Source organism: Saccopteryx leptura, chromosome 3 (genome assembly GCF_036850995.1).
Source record: "Saccopteryx leptura isolate mSacLep1 chromosome 3, mSacLep1_pri_phased_curated, whole genome shotgun sequence".
In the NCBI taxonomy this organism is placed as follows: Eukaryota; Metazoa; Chordata; class Mammalia; order Chiroptera; family Emballonuridae; genus Saccopteryx; species Saccopteryx leptura.
The window spans coordinates 108,276,137-108,294,931 of record NC_089505.1 but is presented as its reverse complement, the minus strand read 5'-3'; the positions used below and the strand labels follow the sequence as shown (position 1 = coordinate 108,294,931).

At 53.2% G+C, this 18,795-nt stretch overlaps 1 protein-coding gene across 2 annotated transcripts in view; it reads right to left on the bottom strand.

The window, feature by feature from the left end:
• The window catches only part of ZNF362 (zinc finger protein 362), a 37,977-nt gene extending 20,617 nt beyond the window's left edge, over positions 1 to 17,360 (bottom strand). Inside the window, exons 1-2 of one of the 2 annotated variants that reach the window (XM_066375776.1) lie at positions 17,049 to 17,360; positions 2,651 to 2,776 (exon numbers count right to left, since the gene is read on the bottom strand). In XM_066375776.1, coding sequence (XP_066231873.1) covers positions 2,651 to 2,688 — 38 coding nt within the window. In that variant the 5' untranslated portion in view covers positions 2,689 to 2,776; positions 17,049 to 17,360. The remainder of the gene's footprint in view (positions 1 to 2,650; positions 2,777 to 17,048) is intronic. The other variant, XM_066375777.1, reaches the window with a different exon arrangement.
• Positions 17,361 to 18,795: the final 1,435 nt, after the last annotated feature.

Below are 18,795 nucleotides of genomic sequence, written 5' to 3'. Positions count from 1 at the left end.
CACAAGAAGCACTTCCTGCCTGGAGTTCTTCCTGAATGCTCCAGGTCCTAAGGACTTCTTTCTCAGAAAGACCTCAAAACAGTAACAGTGAGGTGGCTGCCATCTACCAAATGCCCACCTTGTGCCAGGCACACTGACACTGAAAGGCAGGTACATTTCACAACTGAGGAAACTGAACATCAACGAGGTGCAATGACTTGGTCAAGGTCACACAGCAAGTAAGCAGAGAGCTGAGATTCCCACTCCAAACAGCCTGACTCCAAAGTCGGGCTCATCGCTCCCTTAAGCTGTTCCAGCCCAGAAGTTAGTAATAATGCGAGTTTCATGACAGGATGAATAAGTAAAAGAATAATAATCTGAATTATTTTAAACACAACCTCACACAATTACCTAGCACTGCTGGCAGCTTACAAAGTTCTTCTGCACCCACTGGCATTCTCATCAAAGCCCCAGGAAGCAGGGAAGAATTTTTACCCTCATTTCACAGAGGAAGAAACTAGGGCACTAGGCAAGAAACACTTTGCTCCAGGCCACACAGATGGAGAAACAGGAGGGAGTGCTGTGCTCCAATGCTGGGCATTAGCTCTCTGAGCATCAGTTTTCCTCATCTGTAAAATGGGGTGAAACAGTCCTGGCCCAGGACTCTGCCCACTGTGCCCAGCTATTCCTCAGCCAGTTCTGGGGGAAGCTGGCCTCTCCTCTTCAATACTAAGTTCAGGCTTTCCAAAGCCCAACCCTGGTCAGAAAGGTATGGGGAAGAGGGTGGCTTGCCTAGGGTCCATTAGATGCAACAGAGCATCTTCCCTGCCATTTATCAGGCCCCGGTCAAGCACACAGCACTGATCCTTGCAGTGGGGCAAGCAAGCTGTCATTTGGGGGTTTTGCTCTAAAAAGGGAAAAAAGTTGGACTGGATGAATGAAACACCTCCTACAGCTGCCTTTGAAAATAGCCTCCTGATGGGAGCTGGCCCTTCCACCCATCTGTCCATCAATACATCCATTCATTCTGATACATCCTCTGGACCAAACAAGGAACCAGTGCTGGGAACCTGAGGCAAACAGAAGAGCCCTGCCTTCCGGGACTCCCAAGCTACTGGAGGAAGCAAACAACTGAGCAAGTTTCCGACTACATGCCCCAAAGACCTCCACATGGTCAAGGCTAACAGGCCACCTTCCAGTCCTCCATGGCCACCTGCACCTGGGCCCTTTGGGAAGCTCTGTGTGTCCTGACTCCCGAGTCTCTCATCTCAGTCTCCTTCTCAGCACCCCACCCCACCCTTCACTGGGCTGCTTAGGGGAGAGCAGAGCTTCTTCTCTCCCACTACCTGGGTGGTCCACCTACTCTAGGATGTTAAGTACCAGCTAACCCCCGGAGTTTCTGCCTGTAGCCCAGCTTTCCCCTGCCTGCCTGACACATCCGTCTGGCTGTCTCACGGGCTCTCAGACTCAGCGGGCCTGAGTGGGACCTTGGTCTTCCCCTAATAAGGGCACCTCCTCCAGCCACTCATTCCCACCTCCAAGCGGGCAGCCCCATCTTGCTCTTGCCACAGACATACAATGATCCACAGCACCCCTCCCCCATCTTCCCAGTTCATTTCCACCACCAGCCATACCCTCAGGATTCCTACTCCTTTTCACAGGTCCTAGATACAATCCCTCACCTGGCCAGTGGGACAGCCTGCTTTGTTTGGAGCCCAGCGCACCTGGGTTCAAATCTTGGCTCCAATTTACCAGCTGTGTGATCTTGGGCAAGTCACCTGCTTCTGCTCCCCTGCCCCCCCCCCCCCGGTAAGGGATGAGCAGCTCAGAGCCAGGGACCTGACCCAGAATGGAAAGAAGGGATCAGGGAGGACTTCCCAAGGGAAGTGATGCCTGTTTGGGGTCTTAAAGGGCGACAGAGAGGTACTTAGCCAGGCACAGAAGGGGTTGGGAACATTCCTGGCAGAAGCAGCAGCCTGAACAAAGACCCAGAGGTGAAAAGCAACACAGCATGTGAGGGGGGCTAAAGCATTCGAGTGTAGACTGGGAGAGAGGACATGAGACTAGAGCCATCAGCCAGGGCCAGACCCAGAAGGTCAATTCCTGAATCCTAGGCCTGCAGTCTGGACTTGAAGTAGTGGGTGATAGGATGGAATCTGTGGTTTAGAAAGACCCCTCTGACTGCTCAGTGTAGACAGGGCTGGAGGCCAGCAGTGGAAGCAGTGGGAGGATACCCATCAGGAGGTGACAGGAGGGGCCAAACCTGGGCCAAGCAGGGGAGTGACCAAGGAGGCCTGGCTTTCTGGTTGATCTGGAGACCAAGGAAGTGTGTGCAGGTCGCCACCCATGGTGTGGCCTGGGAGGTCCTCTGGAGAGCGACACGGAAAACATGGCCACAGGAACATGCAGACAGACAGCACAACTCAGATACACATGACAGACACAGACCTGTAGCCCCAAATGTGGACAGAGAGGGACACGGCAACTCCCATGAGCAGGAACAGCCACCAGGACACGGAGTCACAGGTGGATGCTATTACAGGCCCTGGGTACAGACCCAGAAGGAGGCAGTGGGGGCCCTCAGGGAAGCTGGGATGAACACAGTGGCTTAATCCCCCAAAGAACAAACCCCTCATTGAGAGATTTCAACCTGGAATCACAGGCTGCTTACCTAGAGTGTCCTTTCCCACTTGGTGAACTTCTACTCATCCTTCAAGACCCAGCTCAAGAGTTCCCTCTTCTACGGAGCTTTCCCTGAACCCCCAGTCAGTCACTTCCTCTGTGTTCCCAACAGCACCTTGTATATGAGAATAACAATAACAATAATAATAATAAAATGGCAGCTACCATTGACTTCAACATCTATTATGTGCCAGCCACTGTGCTATGTCATATGCATCATGTCACTAAATTTTCCCAATGATTCTGTGAAATGTACATTTAACAGAAAACAGCAGCTCAGAGAAGTTGACCAACTTGCCCAAAGTCACACAGCTAGCAAGTGATGGAGTCGGGATGCCACCCAGCACTACAGGGCCAGTCACACCCCGGTGCGGTTATCTGCTTCCCCGCCAGACTGAGAGCTCTTCCCAGGTAGGGCTGGTGCTTATTCACCTCTGCCACTCCAGCACCTAGCCCGTGGTAGTCTCAGAAACATTTTGTAGAATGAAAAAAGTATAATATTGACTGCTGTTTCTGGAGCACTCACAGTGGGCCGGGAACTGTGTCAGGGCATCTTATAGCCAGTATTTTTACTGTTGCAATAGACCCATTATAAAGAAACTGAGGTCCAGAGAGGTTAAGTAACTTGTCTGAGGTCACAGAGCCCAGCCTGGATTTGAAACCATATCTGTCTATCACCCTGTCCCAGGAGGGTAGCCTCTGAGGCCAGCCTAGCATGCTCCACAAGGGGGAACCAGGGGAAGGACACTATGAAAGGAGTACAGCAGGCACCAGACCCTGCCACCCAGGGAGACTGAGGCCTAGACAAACAGTCACAAGAGGCAGGGTAGCCTAGAGTAGAAAGTAACAAGCCTGCCACCGCAGTGCAGGGGGGGTTGCAGTTAAGAAACTTATTCCCACCCCCATCCCCAAACCATCCCACAGACATTAAACATGAGAATTGCCCAGACCCCGCGGCCACAAAGCACATGGGAGGGAGCAGGACCCAAAACTGTCCGGACACTATGATTACAAGGAGGCAAAAATAAAAACCCTGCGTCAGAAAAAGCAAGCGGCAGGGAACCACGCCCAGAGGGAGGCGGCTGGAGCGGATCTGATTTTTGTCTTTGTTTCTCTGATTTCCAGATTCTTTGTAATATTGTTCGGTTGCTTTTATATTGAAAACAATAAATTTACTCTATAAAATGGAGAGAAGGAAGGGAGGAAGGGAGGAGGGAGGGAGGGAGGGAGGAAGAAATGGAGGAGGGAGAGAAGGGAGGAAGGAGGAAAGGAAAGAAAAAGAGAAAGAAGAGAGAAAAGAAAAAAGGAAGGGAGGGAGGGAGGGAGGAAAAGAGAGAAAGAGAAGGAAGGAGGGAGGGAGGGAGGGAGGGAGGGAGGGAGGGAGGGAGGAAGGAAGGAAGGAAGGAAGGAAGGAAGGAAGGAAGGAAGGAAGGAAGGAAGGAAAAAATGGAGGAGGGAGGGAGGGAAGAAGGAAGGAAGAAATGGAGGAGGGAGGGAGGGAGGGAGGGAGGGAGGAAGGAAGAAATGGAGGAGGGAGGGAGGGAGGGAGGGAGGAGGAAGGAAGGAAGGAAGGAAGGAAGGAAGGAAGGAAGGAAGGAAGGAAGGAAGGAAGAAATGGGGGAGGGAGGGAGGGAGGGAGAGAGGGAGGAAGGAAGGAAGGAAGGAAGGAAGGAAGGAAGGAAGGAAGGAAGGAAGGAAGGAAGGAAGGAAGAAATGGAGGAGGGAGGGAGGAAGGGAGGGAGGGAGGGAGGAAGGAAGGAAGGAAGGAAGGAAGGAAGGAAGGAAGGTAGGAAGGAAGGGAGGGAGGGAGGGAGGGAGGGAGGAAGGAAGAAAAGCAGCAGGTTGGGGACGGGGTGGGAGAGGAACAGATGGAGGGTGCAGACAGAGCAGGGGGAGGTAAGCTCAGCTAAGGTGGGCAACTCAACTGACAGTTACCGTGTTTCCCTACGTATAAGACGCACACTTTTTTTGAAAAATTTGGGGTCTAAAACCTGAGTGTGTCTTATACAGTGGTTGCAGATTTTTTTTTTTACTTGCATTTCCCGCTTTTTCGCGCTTGTTTTTGCGCTCATTATTAAAGACAGTGATTAGTCATCAGACACAGATGAGGACAAGCTAATGGATGGGAGTTTTGACTGTGATGAGGAGTTGTATGAGTTTTATGATGAATAAAACTTGAATTCAATAACTTTATGTAATACTTTTTTTTTTTCAAATTTCAGGCCCCAAAACTAAGGTGCGTCTTATACATGGGGAAATACGGTATATGACAGGCCCTGCACAGCCCCATCCTCCAGACCCCTATGACCTGGGGAGGGGGTAACAAATGTCAGGAAGGGCAGCGCCACAGTGGTGACATTCAATCTGTACTTTGAAGCTGGTAGGACTCCACCAGGTGGGGAGAGAAGAGGGCTGTCCACTCTCTCCTGCCTTGGTCGGGGCCCCTTCAGCGGCTGCACGAGTCTCCTCACAGGTTTTCCCCACCTCTGCCACACCCCTCATTACCTTCTTCTCAGCAGTCACTGTGATATTTCTAAAGAACAAAATATAAATCATATCATAACACTCTCCTCAGCACCTTCCATGGCTCCCTACTTCCTTCCAGACAGGGCCTGGGTTCCTTGGCAGTTACCTATTGAGCCCCTGCTGGCCTCTGTGGCCTCCCTGGTTACTCCACCTGGTACTCTGCCCCGCCAGCCAGCGCTCCCTCCTCGCTTCCCTCCTCCCTTCCTCACCTCCTCAGGCTGCTCCTCCCCGAGCCCTGCGCCCTCACCGTTTCACTGTTAACTACAACTTACTCCCTGGGCCAAGCTTATAGGCTATTTCCTCAAGAAAGCCTTCTGGGACTGATTAGGCAGTAGCGCAATGGATAGAAAGTCAGCCTGCCTGGGATGCACAGGACCCGTGTTTGAAACCCCGAGGTCACCAGCTAAAGCCTGGGATCATAGACACGACCCCATGGTTGCTGGCTTGAGCCCAAGGGTCGCTAGCTTGAACCCAAGGTCACTGGCTTGAGCAAGGGGTCACTGGCTCAGCTGGAGCCCCCTGGTCAAGGCACATATGAGAAAGCAATCAATGAACAACTAAGGTGTCACAATGAGGAATTGATGCTTCTCATCTCTCTCCCTTCCCGTCTTTCTGTCCCTATCTGTCCTTCTCTCTGTCTCTCTGTCTTGGTAAAAAAATAAAATTTAAAAATTTTAAAAAATAGAAAAAAAAAGAAAGCCTTCTGGGAGGGACCCTCTACCTCCACCCTCCAGGCTGTGTTGGGTGCCTCTCCTCTCTGCTCCCTTTGGCCCTGCATTTCCATCATCAGACACCTATCACTCTGTCTTCTGCCTTCTCTCCCATCTATCTCTGCTGCTGGGGCAGAATCATGGCTGAGTCATTTACCTTTTAAGCCACACACAGTACCTGATAGATGTTTGAATGAATGAATGAATTGTCCAGGTGGAAGGAACTGAAAGTATCATGGTCTGGGTAGAGGAAAGTCCCTTCTCCCTCCTCTGGGTCCCCTCCACTCACCTTGGCACGACTTTGTCCCCTGTGTTATACAGTTTCCTATTTCCTGTATCTAAGTCCTATCTTCCTAATTGATCTGAGAAGGGGTTGTATGCTATAAAGACTAGCAGCCCAAAAAAGGATGCTAACAACTAAAACCACAGAAAATGGTTCTGCTTCTCTAGCAGTGAAAATTGAGTTTCGCTTGTTAAAATAGCAAAAAGAAATAAGATAATGATAATATTCACTGCTGGTGAGCCTATGGTGAAATTGGCACTCCCATTATTGCTGGGAGTGTAAACTGGAACAATCATTTTTTAAGGCAATCTGGCAATAATGCCTCTTAAGCTCTAAAAATTTTCAGACATCTTGGCCTAGTGATCCTATCCTTAGTCATCTGTCTCTAGAAAACACCTCCCAAACTGACAAAATTAGAGGCACAAAGCTGTTTGGTGGTTTTTTACGATAGCAAAAACCTGGAATATCCAAAATTTTAAACACGAGGGGGATTACTCTGTAAATCATGTTAAACAATGACATAGTCTAAAGTCGTTAAAAATAGGCAATGTTTTACTGGCATTGTAATGAGTTATTTAACACTTATATCAACCTTAAAAGGAACTGAGGCACAGAAAGATTAGGTAACTTGCCCAAAGTCAGGCAGCCTATGTCTGATTAAACCTAGAAAGTTGGCCCCAGAGCCCACGCTTTCTACCCTGACACCGGATCAGTTAGAAAGGAAGATTAAAACCACCCTGCAGTCATTTAGAAAATACTTGTGATACAACATTACTCACGGGTGGGGGGGAAGGGAGTTTTTAAAAGTTATATATCAGAGTGGTGACAACTATAAAAAAACTGGGTGCTGAGAGAAAAGAGGGGAAGGAAACACAAAAATGCTAATAGTAGTGGTGTTTCGGCTTCTCTGATTTTTTTATAGGGTGGTTACAAGACTTATTTAAGGAATATTTTTAATATAACTAAAGGTTCGGCAAGCTTTAGCCAGGCAAAGACAACCCAAGCCATTAACAGTCCCACAAGGATTCTGGCCTTATGCCCTGCAGACTGACCCAGGAGAGAGGGGCTCAGAGAGGCCAGGGACTCACTCGAAGTCCCACAGTGGGCTTCACACCCACCTCAGACCCCAGCCAGGGACACACCCTCCTACCTGGGGGCTTCCGGGAGGGGAACCAGGCCAAACAAAGGAAAGCCTGCCCAGGCCACTCACTCTCCTGCTTAAATCCCTCTTGTGCTCCCATCACTTTGAAGTACAGTTCAGACTCCCCAGCATGGCACCTAACGACCTTTGCCAAGGAGGCCCTGCTGGCTATAAGCATCCCAACAGGAGCCTCCCTCTGTCCAGCCTCCCTATCTGTAGGTTCCTCCAAAACTAGTTGCTCTCTTACACCACTGTGCCTTTGCACAGGCTGTGCCCTTCCATCTGGGGGTCATCACCCAGCTGAAACTCTGTCAGTTTCCTTTCAAGGTTAAACATCAGCTCAGTGTCACTGCCGTGGGAAAACCTTCCTGACCGCCCCCTTCGGGGCCGTGTTTGCAGCTGTGCCTGCAGCTTTTCCTGAGCTCCCACGGCTGCGTGGGCTTTCCCCGCCAGAGCACCGAGCTCACTGTCCTAGAACTGCCTGGTTACTTGTCTGCCCAGTTCCCACAGCTCCCCAAGGGCTTGGGTCCGGTTCTTGGTTACAGCCCCATGCCCTGACTAGACCCCAAAGCTCACCCAGCATTTCCTTAAAAGTCACTTTCTGATCTCTTCAACAGGAATTGGGCCACCGTGTTACACACACCCACTGCCCCTTGCATTCTCCCCACGCCATCTTTGTATCATACCTCTAAATACTCTCTCCAGTCCTGACCCACAAGGAGGGAGCCACTGCTGTAGGCCCCGAGTCAAGTGCTGGCCTCCTAGTAGGTGCTCAAGTGCCTGGTTCACTGAGGTCAATGGGGGAGGGGGCCTGTCCATGCTGAACTGGAAGACTCAGAAGTCTGCCAGGAGATGGAGGGGAGGGGAGAGCCTTCTGAGCAGAGGGGCGGCGTGTGCAAGGTCATGGATAACTGCTAGCTTGCTAGGATGCAAAGGTTCTCAAACATGCTCCCTGCCCCAGAGAGGGAATGGCTGGGCTAGGGGTTGGGGTATTCCTGGGAAGCTGAGCCCATCTGAACAAAGCTTTCATAAAGGTGGGACTTACTTATGGGGAGGAGGAGAGGAATCAAGAGATGCCAGGGAAGGGCAGGCCAGGTGGCCAGAACTGCATGTGTAAAGGCCCAGGGGCAGGAAAGTACACAGCATCACGTTTGGTCTGCTATGGGTCCGGTGCAGAAATTCACAGGGGAAGGCAGGAAAGGTGACGGGGAACGTTCATAAAGGACCAGAGTTCCAGGCTAAGGCGCTCAAAAGAAAGGCTGGGGGGACTGAGGGCATGCACGAGAGGTCCCTGAGCAGGGGAAGGCCATGGTGAAGGTTTTCAATGGAAAGGTCATTATGGGGCAAGAAGGATTGCCTGGAAGGCATGAGCAGGAGATGGTCCAGGAGAGAAGCTGAGGTTTCCCATCTTCCCAGCGACTCAAGACCCCCCAACATGTGCTCAAACGTTTCCTCCCATGAGCCCTCTGCCCTCCATGTGCCTCACTTCATGCAGCCCAGAGCCCTGAGCCCCAGCTGCTGCACCCCACCACACCCCCAAGACCCAGGCCAGCCTCAGAAGCTCGCTCCTAGGAACTTCCTGTGAGGAACAGGCTCCCAAGGGTCCTGGATCCAATTAGGCTGGGTTTCCACAGCCCTGAGGGGTTGGGAGGACTGTTCCCATTGTGGTGATGGGGCTGCTGTCTGAGCCCTGGTCAGTGGGAGCTAGGGTGCGGCCCCCTCCCTGTGCCCCATCCCATTTCCCTGCAGGCCACCCAGAGCCACTCACGGTAGTGACCCTCACGCTCTCTGGGAGCCCCAGTGCCCTCACTTTGGAAATGGGCCGTGCTACTCCTCTCAGGGCTGAGTGCATGTTCTGCGGCCTTTGCACACATGCCCTTCCCTACTCCCACTGCCCCTGGGGATCCCCAGCTCCCATCCCCAGAGGGAACTTCTTTTGCCACCATAAAATGACAATAACAACAACAGCTACTGAGCACTTCTCCACGTCAGGAGCTATTAGATGCTTTACAAGCACTTTTCACTCAGCCTACCAATGACCCCATGAGGTAGATGCTATGAACATTTCGAAATACAATACACGTTCAGAAGGATGCTTAGAACATAAATTAACAGTTTCGTGACTTATTATACAGCACACGTCGTCCAGGGCACCCAAGAAGCCCCCACCCATGTCCCTTCTCAACTGCAGTCCCCTCGCACCCCCCAGAGTTCACACCCTCCTGGCTTCCCTGGTCATCTCTTCCTTGTCTGGGGGCAGGAACAAGGCTGGGAGAAGTATGTGACCCGCCCAAGGTCATGCAGCTGGTGAGGGCCGAGGGAGCTGGAACCCTCTGCCATCGGCTGGCTATGTGACCTTCAGCAAGTCCATTTCCTTTCTAGGCGTTTGTTCCTTCCTCTGTGAAACAGACTGAACTAAACCAGAGCCAGGGTTCCTGGACCCTCTGAGGGGCAATGTGGCCACTGACGGGTCAAGAGTACAGATTCTGAGACAAGACAGTGTGGGTCGAAGCCCCAGAGACTGTTACCAAACTGGGGAGATAATGGTATCTCCAGTGTTGTTGTGAAGCTTAAATGAGTTACAGCATAGAAAGCCTTTAGACGAGTGCCTGGTACACAATAAGGACTCCATATTAGCTATTGCCCTTGTTTTGCTATTATTCCAAAGACCAACATGGAAATCTGACCAAGCACTGCTGTTACCCTCACTGGGGGGTGGGGAGTGCAGCAACTCTGGAGCCTCTCAGGACCCACAGGGGACAGCCAAGTCTGGAATTCACTCAAAGCAGGACAGCCAGCTGCTGAAGGCCAGCTGTGGCATGGCCCCCAGGAACTTTCTAGAGAGGTCCCAGGGCTGTAGGCAGGGAACCCCTGGCAGATGGTCAGAGGCTGTTCTCAAGCTCTATCTCAAGATCCCCCGGGGCAGGCAGTGTGTGGGGCCTGTCAGAAGGGGCTCAGGCCTGGGTGGAGGCTGGCAGACGGAGGGGGCCCTGAGCAGCAGGGCCAGGCAGCAAAGGGAGGGTTGGTCTGGTTAGAGACCGGGGCGGGGAGTGCCTGGGTGGACACATGGGCAGGGGCAGAGCAGACCTACTACAGGCCCTGCCAGGCTAGGCCCTGCCCACCCCCTGGTCTCTTACACTCTCTCCCAGGTATTGTCTAGGTGCTACCACCTTCTCCATGTTCCTTGATTTCCCACCTCAGGGCCTTTGCTCACGCTGCTCCCTCTGCCTGTATGCCCTCACCTGGAAAACTTCTGGTGGCTCAGGCATCACTTCCTCCCAGAAGCACCTCTCTCCTACAGACACCATGACCGTCACTCATTATAGTAAGTCTAAAAGTATGAAGCTCTAGGAAAGCCCTCAGCAGAAAACTGTAGTTCCTTCCCAGCAGTTACCAAAATCTATCATCACATCATCATTTGTGTGCTCTTTCATATAATATCTGTCTCCCCCACCAGGACAGGAACTATGTCATTTTTCCTCACCTCTGTCCCTAGCACCTAGCACGTGGCCTGGCGTATGGTAATTACTCAAGAAATACTGCTGGATGGATGAAGGCAGGAGATGGAAACGAGCTGCCTGCCCCACCACGGCAAGCAGGTCCGGGCGGGGCGGGGTGGACACACACGTGAGTGCATGAGGGATCTTGTGCACAGCCCAGAATGCGAGGCCACATCCCCCGGTGTAAATGAATGTGCATGTAAGATACTCTGACACGTAAAACCACATGTATACAAGTCTGCCTGCGTGCAGATAAGCGTGGCATGAGGAGGGGCAGGCATGCAGCTGTTTGTCGTTTCCTGGGTGGCTGCACACAGGTATTCGCACGTGTGTATAATCCTGCAGGTGGCAGGACAGTATGCATGTGTTCCCTGTGATGTGTGCATCGGATGTGGATGCATACTCCAGTAGACATGCCTCCTGCGGCCCCAAGTGGGGGCATTGCTGGTAGTGTTTCTGAAATAGTAGGGGAGTGCCCCAAATTGGCAGAGGGGGTAGGGTCAAAAGTGGTAGTGAATGGCTGATAATGTGAATATGTAAGAATGTATGTTTTTCAGTGTATGGGGGGGTGTTCCCACCCCAGCCAAGTTTCTCCCATTGAACCCCAGAACCCGATATGGCTAGACTGTGCCCTTCAGGAGCATGAAACCTTTGCCCAAAGCTCAAAGAAAGACCTCGATGTGGGGACCTTGCCCCAAAGAAATCCTGTGGCCACACAGTTGAGGCACGGACAAGGCAGGACACTTTGGGCCCCATAGCCAGATCCCTGGGTCTTCCCCCCACTCCTTATCCACCAAAGACACCACTCAGTCCCCTCCCTAAACCCTGCCCAGCCTCTAAAGCCACTCAAGCCCTTGCTCCCAGGAAGCCATCCCCACAGCCCCCAACTCACTTCCTCAGTCCCACCCAAGTGCCAGGCAAGGCGCTGGGCCCTGTGCAAACTTGTGCATCAGGAACGTTACCGTCATTGTGGAGGTGGGAAGCCTGGTGCTGCATAGGGAGCTTCCCCAAGGAGGCCCTTCCCTGCCTTTGAGCCCCAGACTCAGACTGGGGCAGCCTGCTGGCACCTGGGGAGGGAAAGCCCCCCAGGCAAAGCATCTTGAAATGTGAGTGTCCTCGGACAAGGCCCACTCCCCCCTGTTCCCTCTTTAGTCTCCACAACAGACAAAATGAGGCTCAAGAGGATAAGCTATGAGGTCTACCTCTCTCTGATTAGTGCGTAACTTGAGATCTCAGATGGTTCTCCAAGAATGGGGGACAGAAACATCATTGATGCAGACTTTCTTGGGGCTACATGGGTAGGTAACTGTCTCCTTTCCCTAAGTGCGCCAAGCTGGCCCAATACCCCGGAACAAGTGTCTAGCACGGTGCAACAGAGATAGGAGGAGCTCCGGCTGCATTCTTTGTACACATCATCCGTCCATCCATCCATCCATCCATCTATCCAACACCACGCACCAAAGCTGTCTGCCTTCGAGAAGCTCACAACCCAGTGGGGAGCAAGAGGCAACTGAAGTCACAAAACCACAAGGACAAAAAAAAAAAAAAAAAAAACACTGGAAACCATAACACTCACATCACTCCACACTTTAAAAGAAAATCCTTCCAGCAATGACAGCTGTCTGAGAGAGGGGGGGATGGGGGCCTGGTGAGGAAGGAGCCCCCACCACTCTAACAGCAGTCAGAGGCCCTTTTGTCAAGAATGTGGGGAGGGGATTCCAGCTCTGAGCCGGGGTCAGTGAAGCTGTGGGATTCTAAGGAGGAGCCCTAGAGAACTGGGTTCAAATCCCACAATGCCCTTGACAAGCTCTATGGACTCTGGCAAGCTATCTAATCTCTCTGTCTCGATTTCTTCTGTAAAATGAGGGTAATAACAATAAGGATTAACTCCATTAACATTTATAAAGCCTTTTATAACATGGCCTGACACGCAGTGAGGGTAAGGCAGTGAGAGTCCCCTTTGTAAAATTCTAAATCCCGGATCAGATCATGCGAACACTCCAAGAGTCAAAGTTTCTGAGGCAGAAAGCTTCTTGATGCCATGATTCTGAGATTGGAAGAAACTAGGATTCTTAGATCCCATGATTTAATCATCTCATTATTTCCTAATAACAGCCCGGAGCCTCCCAAGGGAGGCGAGGACAGAGCTTGGTGTCACTTCATCTCCCGGGTGCTGCCAGGGCGGCCACCACACCTGGACTCCCCAGCGTTTCCTCACCGCCACCAAAGCCCCAGCCACACTGCGCAGACCACCTGCCCCCTCGCCTGCATGGGTTTTAAGTGTGTTCCAACGGTGCAGACAGACAAGAAGTGCTAAAAACAAATAAATGAGTACGTTTCAGATACTGTTAACAGCCGCAAGAAAAAATAGAAAGGGGCTGACATGACCAACAGTGACAATGAGAAGCTATTATACAGCAGGTGGTCAGAGAAGCCCCTCTGAGGAGGTGACATCTGAGTAGAAACCTGTGGTACAAGAAGGTGCCAGCCATGTAAACATTTAGGTGGGGGATGTACAAAGGCCCTGCCAACAGGCTTTGGAAAGTTGAGGTACAGAATGAAGCCAGTATGTCTAAAGGTGATGAGATGGGGGGCTGGCGAGGATTGGGGGGCAGGGAGCTGAGGTTGAGGGCTGGGCAGGCCCAGACCTGAAGGGCCTTATAGGCCCACAGTCCCTTATAGGACTTTGGATTTTTGTTCTTCTGAATGCCTAGGAAACATTAGAAAAGTCTCAGCAGTGAAATGGCAAGGCAGAGCAGGGCATTCAGCATCCCCATGTCATTTGGCTCCTTCTGAAAATACTATAATAGTTTTCAAAAATCAAGGTAGAGCCTAGGCCAGTAATCAACAATCCTTATAATTCAGATAGTGTACACTGACTTCCTACCACATGCCTGGCCAGGGCTGAGATAACATTGCAGACACTCTTGTTCTCTCTCTCAAGAACCCATGAAAGTTTCACAGAGAATGCCCCATTTTAAAGATCAAAAAACCAACTCTCAGAGAGGGGAAGAATGTGCCCCAAGTCACACAAGCCATGCACCACACTGTGCAAGCTGTAAAGTTCAATACACCAAGTGGGACTTTGTCCCAGTACCCAGGCCCACCATTTTGATGGTCTGTAGACCTCCTTCGGTATTTTCAAGCCTCCCGTTCTCCAAGAGACCTTTCCTGGGGACTCACATGGACACCCATGAATACTGCCCTGGCTAGTGCTATACACACCTGCAGTCTCACACCCTTTTCCCTGTTGGCTTTGGAGTACAGAGGACTGCACTTGTATCTCACATGGCTGTCCAACCTGGGTTAGGTGTGCCAGGGACTGTATGGACAGATAGGTGAATGGATGGATGACAAACGGATGGACAGACGGATGGATGGACAATGGGTGGACTAATGAAATGACTAACCAGTAAACTAAGGAATAAATGAAAGAATAAAGAGTAAAATGAAAGAATAAAGGATCTAGTAGACCAATAAATAAATAAACTAATGGATGGGAGATGAACGAGTGAAGGAAGAAACTCTTACTTTACAGAGAAGCAAGGCAGAGAAGTGCCGACCCAGGGAAGAGCTGGAGCCAGACTAGCTACGGACCCCGTTCACACCTCACCCCGACACCAGCTTCCTCTCCACCTGAGGCCATTTGCCTCCATTCCCCAAGAACTCAGCCCAAGACAGACTCAGGTCTCTAAATGTTGGCCGTTATAGTGCCCACCAGCAATCACAGCTCTCCAGAGCCCAGTGGGGCCTGGCGGTGGGTAGAGTGGTTCACTCTCCCTCTGAGTGTCTCACAGAGGAAGGGAAACTGGAGAACAGTGCTCTGGTCCTAGATGGGCCCCAAACTGCTGGGTGACTTCAACCCAGTGGCTTCTAGTCTCTGAGCCCAGATGACTTCTCAGGGCCTTTTCAGCTCTTAACAGTCTGTAAGGGGTGGGCCTCTAGATTTGTACACAGTCACTGGGTTAGCAGAAGTTGAGAGATCAAAAACTAGAAGATGAGAAAGAGTGCTGTCCATGAGCACCAAAATCCACAGGACAAGGGTCCCAGACAAGGAGCCTGGAAGCTTTGGTTTAAGCCTTCTTCTGCCACTACCCAAACTCTCCAAGCCTCAGTTTCCTAAATTTTAAGATGGTGTTAAGTATTCCCACCTTGACAATTTCACCCCAACAGAGTTCCTGTGAGAACCTTATATAACAACAATGCACTACACTATACAAACTATAAAGTTCCATTCACTCATGAAAGATTATTATGGTGGGGAGGGCGGTAAAGGGAGACATGCTGACCCATTCTGGTCTGGTTCTTTCCAAAATGACCCTCTCAAGGGTCAGGGCCAGAGAACAGTGGGGAGAGCCCAGAAGTGAAAGCCGAACATCTGGGTTCCTGATTCAGCTCTCCTAACTGGCAATGTGACTCTGGGCAAGTCACTTCCCTCTCTGGACTTCAGTTTCTTTATCAGAAAAAAATGCCTGGCTTGGTACCTCTGGTCCAGCCATGCCAAAGTTCTACCTTCAACTCTTGACTCTGCCCTCAGGAAGCTCACACTGCCCGGTGGAGCCAGGATATAGACCAGGAATACGACTAGAGGGATGTCTCCTCCAGGAGATGCTGATGCAGGGGCCAGAAGGGCTCATGGTCCTCCCAAGACAGATACATTCCCCGCAGAGGAAAGACCAGACCCAGTGAGGCCTGGTGTTTAGATAGCACCAGCCACACCAGACCTGGCCTTCAGATCCCCTCTGCAGCTTGCGAAGCCAGCAGGCCCTCACCTGTCCAGTGAGATACTTCAGGCATTTCACTGCCTCCGAGAGAGGAGCCTCCTGGCTGCTGGGGTGGCAGAAAGGGCTAGGAGCCACCAAAGGGGAGAGGCTCAGACAACCCCCACTAGCAAACCAGCGGAGGCCCCACCACCACCAAACAACCCCTCAGACAGGACCCACTGGGGCTGCAGTTTGCACCCAGCCAAGAGCCCACCCCTGGGGCATTCACCACCAGACGCCACCTCCTGCAGCCAGAGGACTGACCAGGTTAGGGAAGGGGCTCTCCAACTGCCAACCTAGCACCCTGTCAGAGGGCAGGATTCAGGACTACAAGGGAGGCCCCTGGCCACCCATGAAGGAGACAGGCCCACTCCCCACACACGCTGCTGGAGGGCAGGGTGCCGAAGAGCAGGTTTATTTCCTCATGCCAGGAGTCTCCCTCGGAAACCCTCCGAGCCCCTATCGCCAACCCTCTCCTCTAAATCTGAGAATATACTTCCTTGCGACACAATTTGTAGAGCTTCTTCCAAAAGACGTTTCCTGGTCCCCACAAACCCTATGCCCAACCCCGCACATGTCTCCCGCAGCTCTGAGGAAACCGGCAGTTAACTTTTCCCAAAATTCCTGCAAAGACGACAGGCTGGGGGGAGAAATGGACCCCGAGATCCTTTCGCGGCATTCACCGCCTTCCAAAAAAAGAGAGAGAGAGAGAAAGAGCTTTAAAAAAAGAAAAGAAAACTTTCGGAGTTAACTTTAAATTCCCAGCCCTACCCCCCAAATCGCCCAGCGGCTTCCTTTTTTTTTTTTCTTTAAAGTGCAGTTGCATTGTGTCTCACCTCCCGAAAGGCTCGCGGCTCTCGCCAAAGAAAAGGGAAAAAAGCCAACCCTTCGGGTGCCCCCTCTGCTTCCAGCCGCCTCTCCCACATTCTCAGACAGTTTTATTAAAATTTTCAGACAAAAGAAAAACAAAAATGGCAGCCTGGCTTATTTTTAAAACAGGACAGGGACGCCATATTCTGCAGATCTGCAAAAAAAGGGAGAAATCCGGCACTGGCCGCTCCACCCGGCCGGCTGCAAAGTGCGCGAACCGCGCCGTTTGCAATCGTTTATTTGCATTAAGTCCCATGAATCATTGTTTACCGGAGAATTGCAGCAGGTTTGAATAGCCCGGCTTAAGAAAACACACACTCTCTCTCTCTCTCACGCTCGCACACACACACACTCGGAGCAGACCCAGACACACCACCGGAGACACTTCCTACCCCGCGCGCCGCCGCTGCTCCGGGCCCGGCCGCAGGCGCAGGCGGCCCCGGGCCCTCGGAGCGCCCGGCCCGCGCTGACAGCGCCCGCGCCCTGGTCCGCACCCCCGCCCGCAACTCCGCGCAACTTTCCCGCGGGCGGGCGCTCGGGCGGGCACCCGCCGCCACCGAGCCCGCTCCCCCCGCGCCCGGGGCCCGCACGGACCTGGCTGTGCTGGCAGCGGCTTCGGGACGCGGCCGCAGCCCCGCGCCCGGCGGCCCGAGCAGGGCCGGGCTGGGGCTCCGGCTCCGGGCTCCGGCTAGGTGCGGAGCCGCGCGCAAACCTTCCGGGTCGCCTGCTGTTCACTTCTGGGTTCTGCAAGCGCCGAGGCGGCGGCGGCGGCGGCGGCGGCGGGAGGCTGGGTCTGCAGCGCCGCGCGGCCCCCCAGTGCGCTCGGCGAGCCCCCACGCCAGGCGCCCGGCTCCGGGGGGGGCCGCGTCGGGCCCCCGCCTCTCCGGCTGCGCAGCCCGTCCGGCCCCGGGGGCTCCCGCGAGTGGGCAGCGCCGGGCGCGGGCGACGGCGCGCGAAGGGAGGGGGCCGGGCAGGGGGCGGGGGCGGGCCGCGCGCTGGGGGCCCCGCTCGGGCCCCGGGGCCTCGTCTGGCGCTCGCTGCCGCCGCCTCGCAAAGTTGCGAGGCGCCCACCGTCCGCACCGCGCCGCGCCGGAGGCAGAGCCACAAAGGAACTCCTCGCCCCCCTCCGCCCGCCCGAGCCGCGCGGGGAGGGCACCGGCGCCCGGCCCTAGGCCAGCCCCTTCCCCAGCGCGGGGGCTCCCGGGGCCCCGGCAGCCGCGGCCATTGTCCCGCCCTGCCTGGGCCGTCGCCTCGCCGCCCCTTCTCCGGTGATGGCGGGCTGGGGACCTGGGCCTGGCGGGCCATGGCCTTGATCAGGACGACCCCTCACGGGGGTAGGCTGCCCCTGGGGGTCTCCTTCGCAGAGGCAGGCAGGAGGTGACCCCCAGAACGGGCCCCCACACCTGAGAACCAACGATCGTGCTCAAATCCAGGCTGAGATTTTTTTTTAGATGATGACATGGGAATGGGGGTCAGAAGTTTGGACAGGCCAGGCCACCCCTCCCTCTGTAGGCTCCGGCCCTCCCTGGCTCTAGGCCCAAGCCCCCAAAGGGCGGGGCCGTCCGAGGCTGTCAGCGGCTCTTCTTGCAGCATCTATCAGAGGTGGCACCCGCTGTCCCCAGCTCCAGACCTCAGAGCCATCTGTGTGTGACTCCTCCTCCCGCCTCACCCTCCCCAGCCAATCAGTCACCAAGTCCTCCGCATTCGGCCTCCCGGGCTGTGTCAGCTTCCAAACTTTACTTCTATCTAAGGTGGGCCAATCCCCAGTCCTTTCCCCAGCTCAGACTTTTGAGACTCTCTGCCACCCAGCCTCTAGGCCAGGATAAATCAAGGCTGGCCTTGCCTTCTGGGCGCATCCAGTCCCTGGGGGAAGGACACACACATCACTGCCACCTTTGCCATCTTCCAAGAAGCATTTCCCAATTTGTTAATAGTGCTGAGGACCTGCTATCAGTTGCTTTGTCTGTTGACTGGAAACAGCTATGAACAAGTTGGACAAAGTGCCTGCCCTCATGGCACTTACAGTCTAACACAGATGTCAAGTCTGTGCGCTACTGGATGACAAGGACACACATAAGCCATTTGCTTTCAAGCCCAAGTCCCAAGCACAGTACCTGGCACAGAGCAGAGCACAGTACATATATGTGGCATCAATTAGTTGGAATTACAAAGCATGGAAAGAACACAGATGACAACTCTTTTTTGGGAAGGAGATGAAAGTCTTCAGAAAATAGATCTGGGGTGAGCTGGGTCGGGGGGAAAGGAAGGGCCAGCCAGTTTCCAGAAAAATGGGGGGTGATAAGTAGCCACTCATTGTTGGAAAGTCCAGTGACAAATCTCT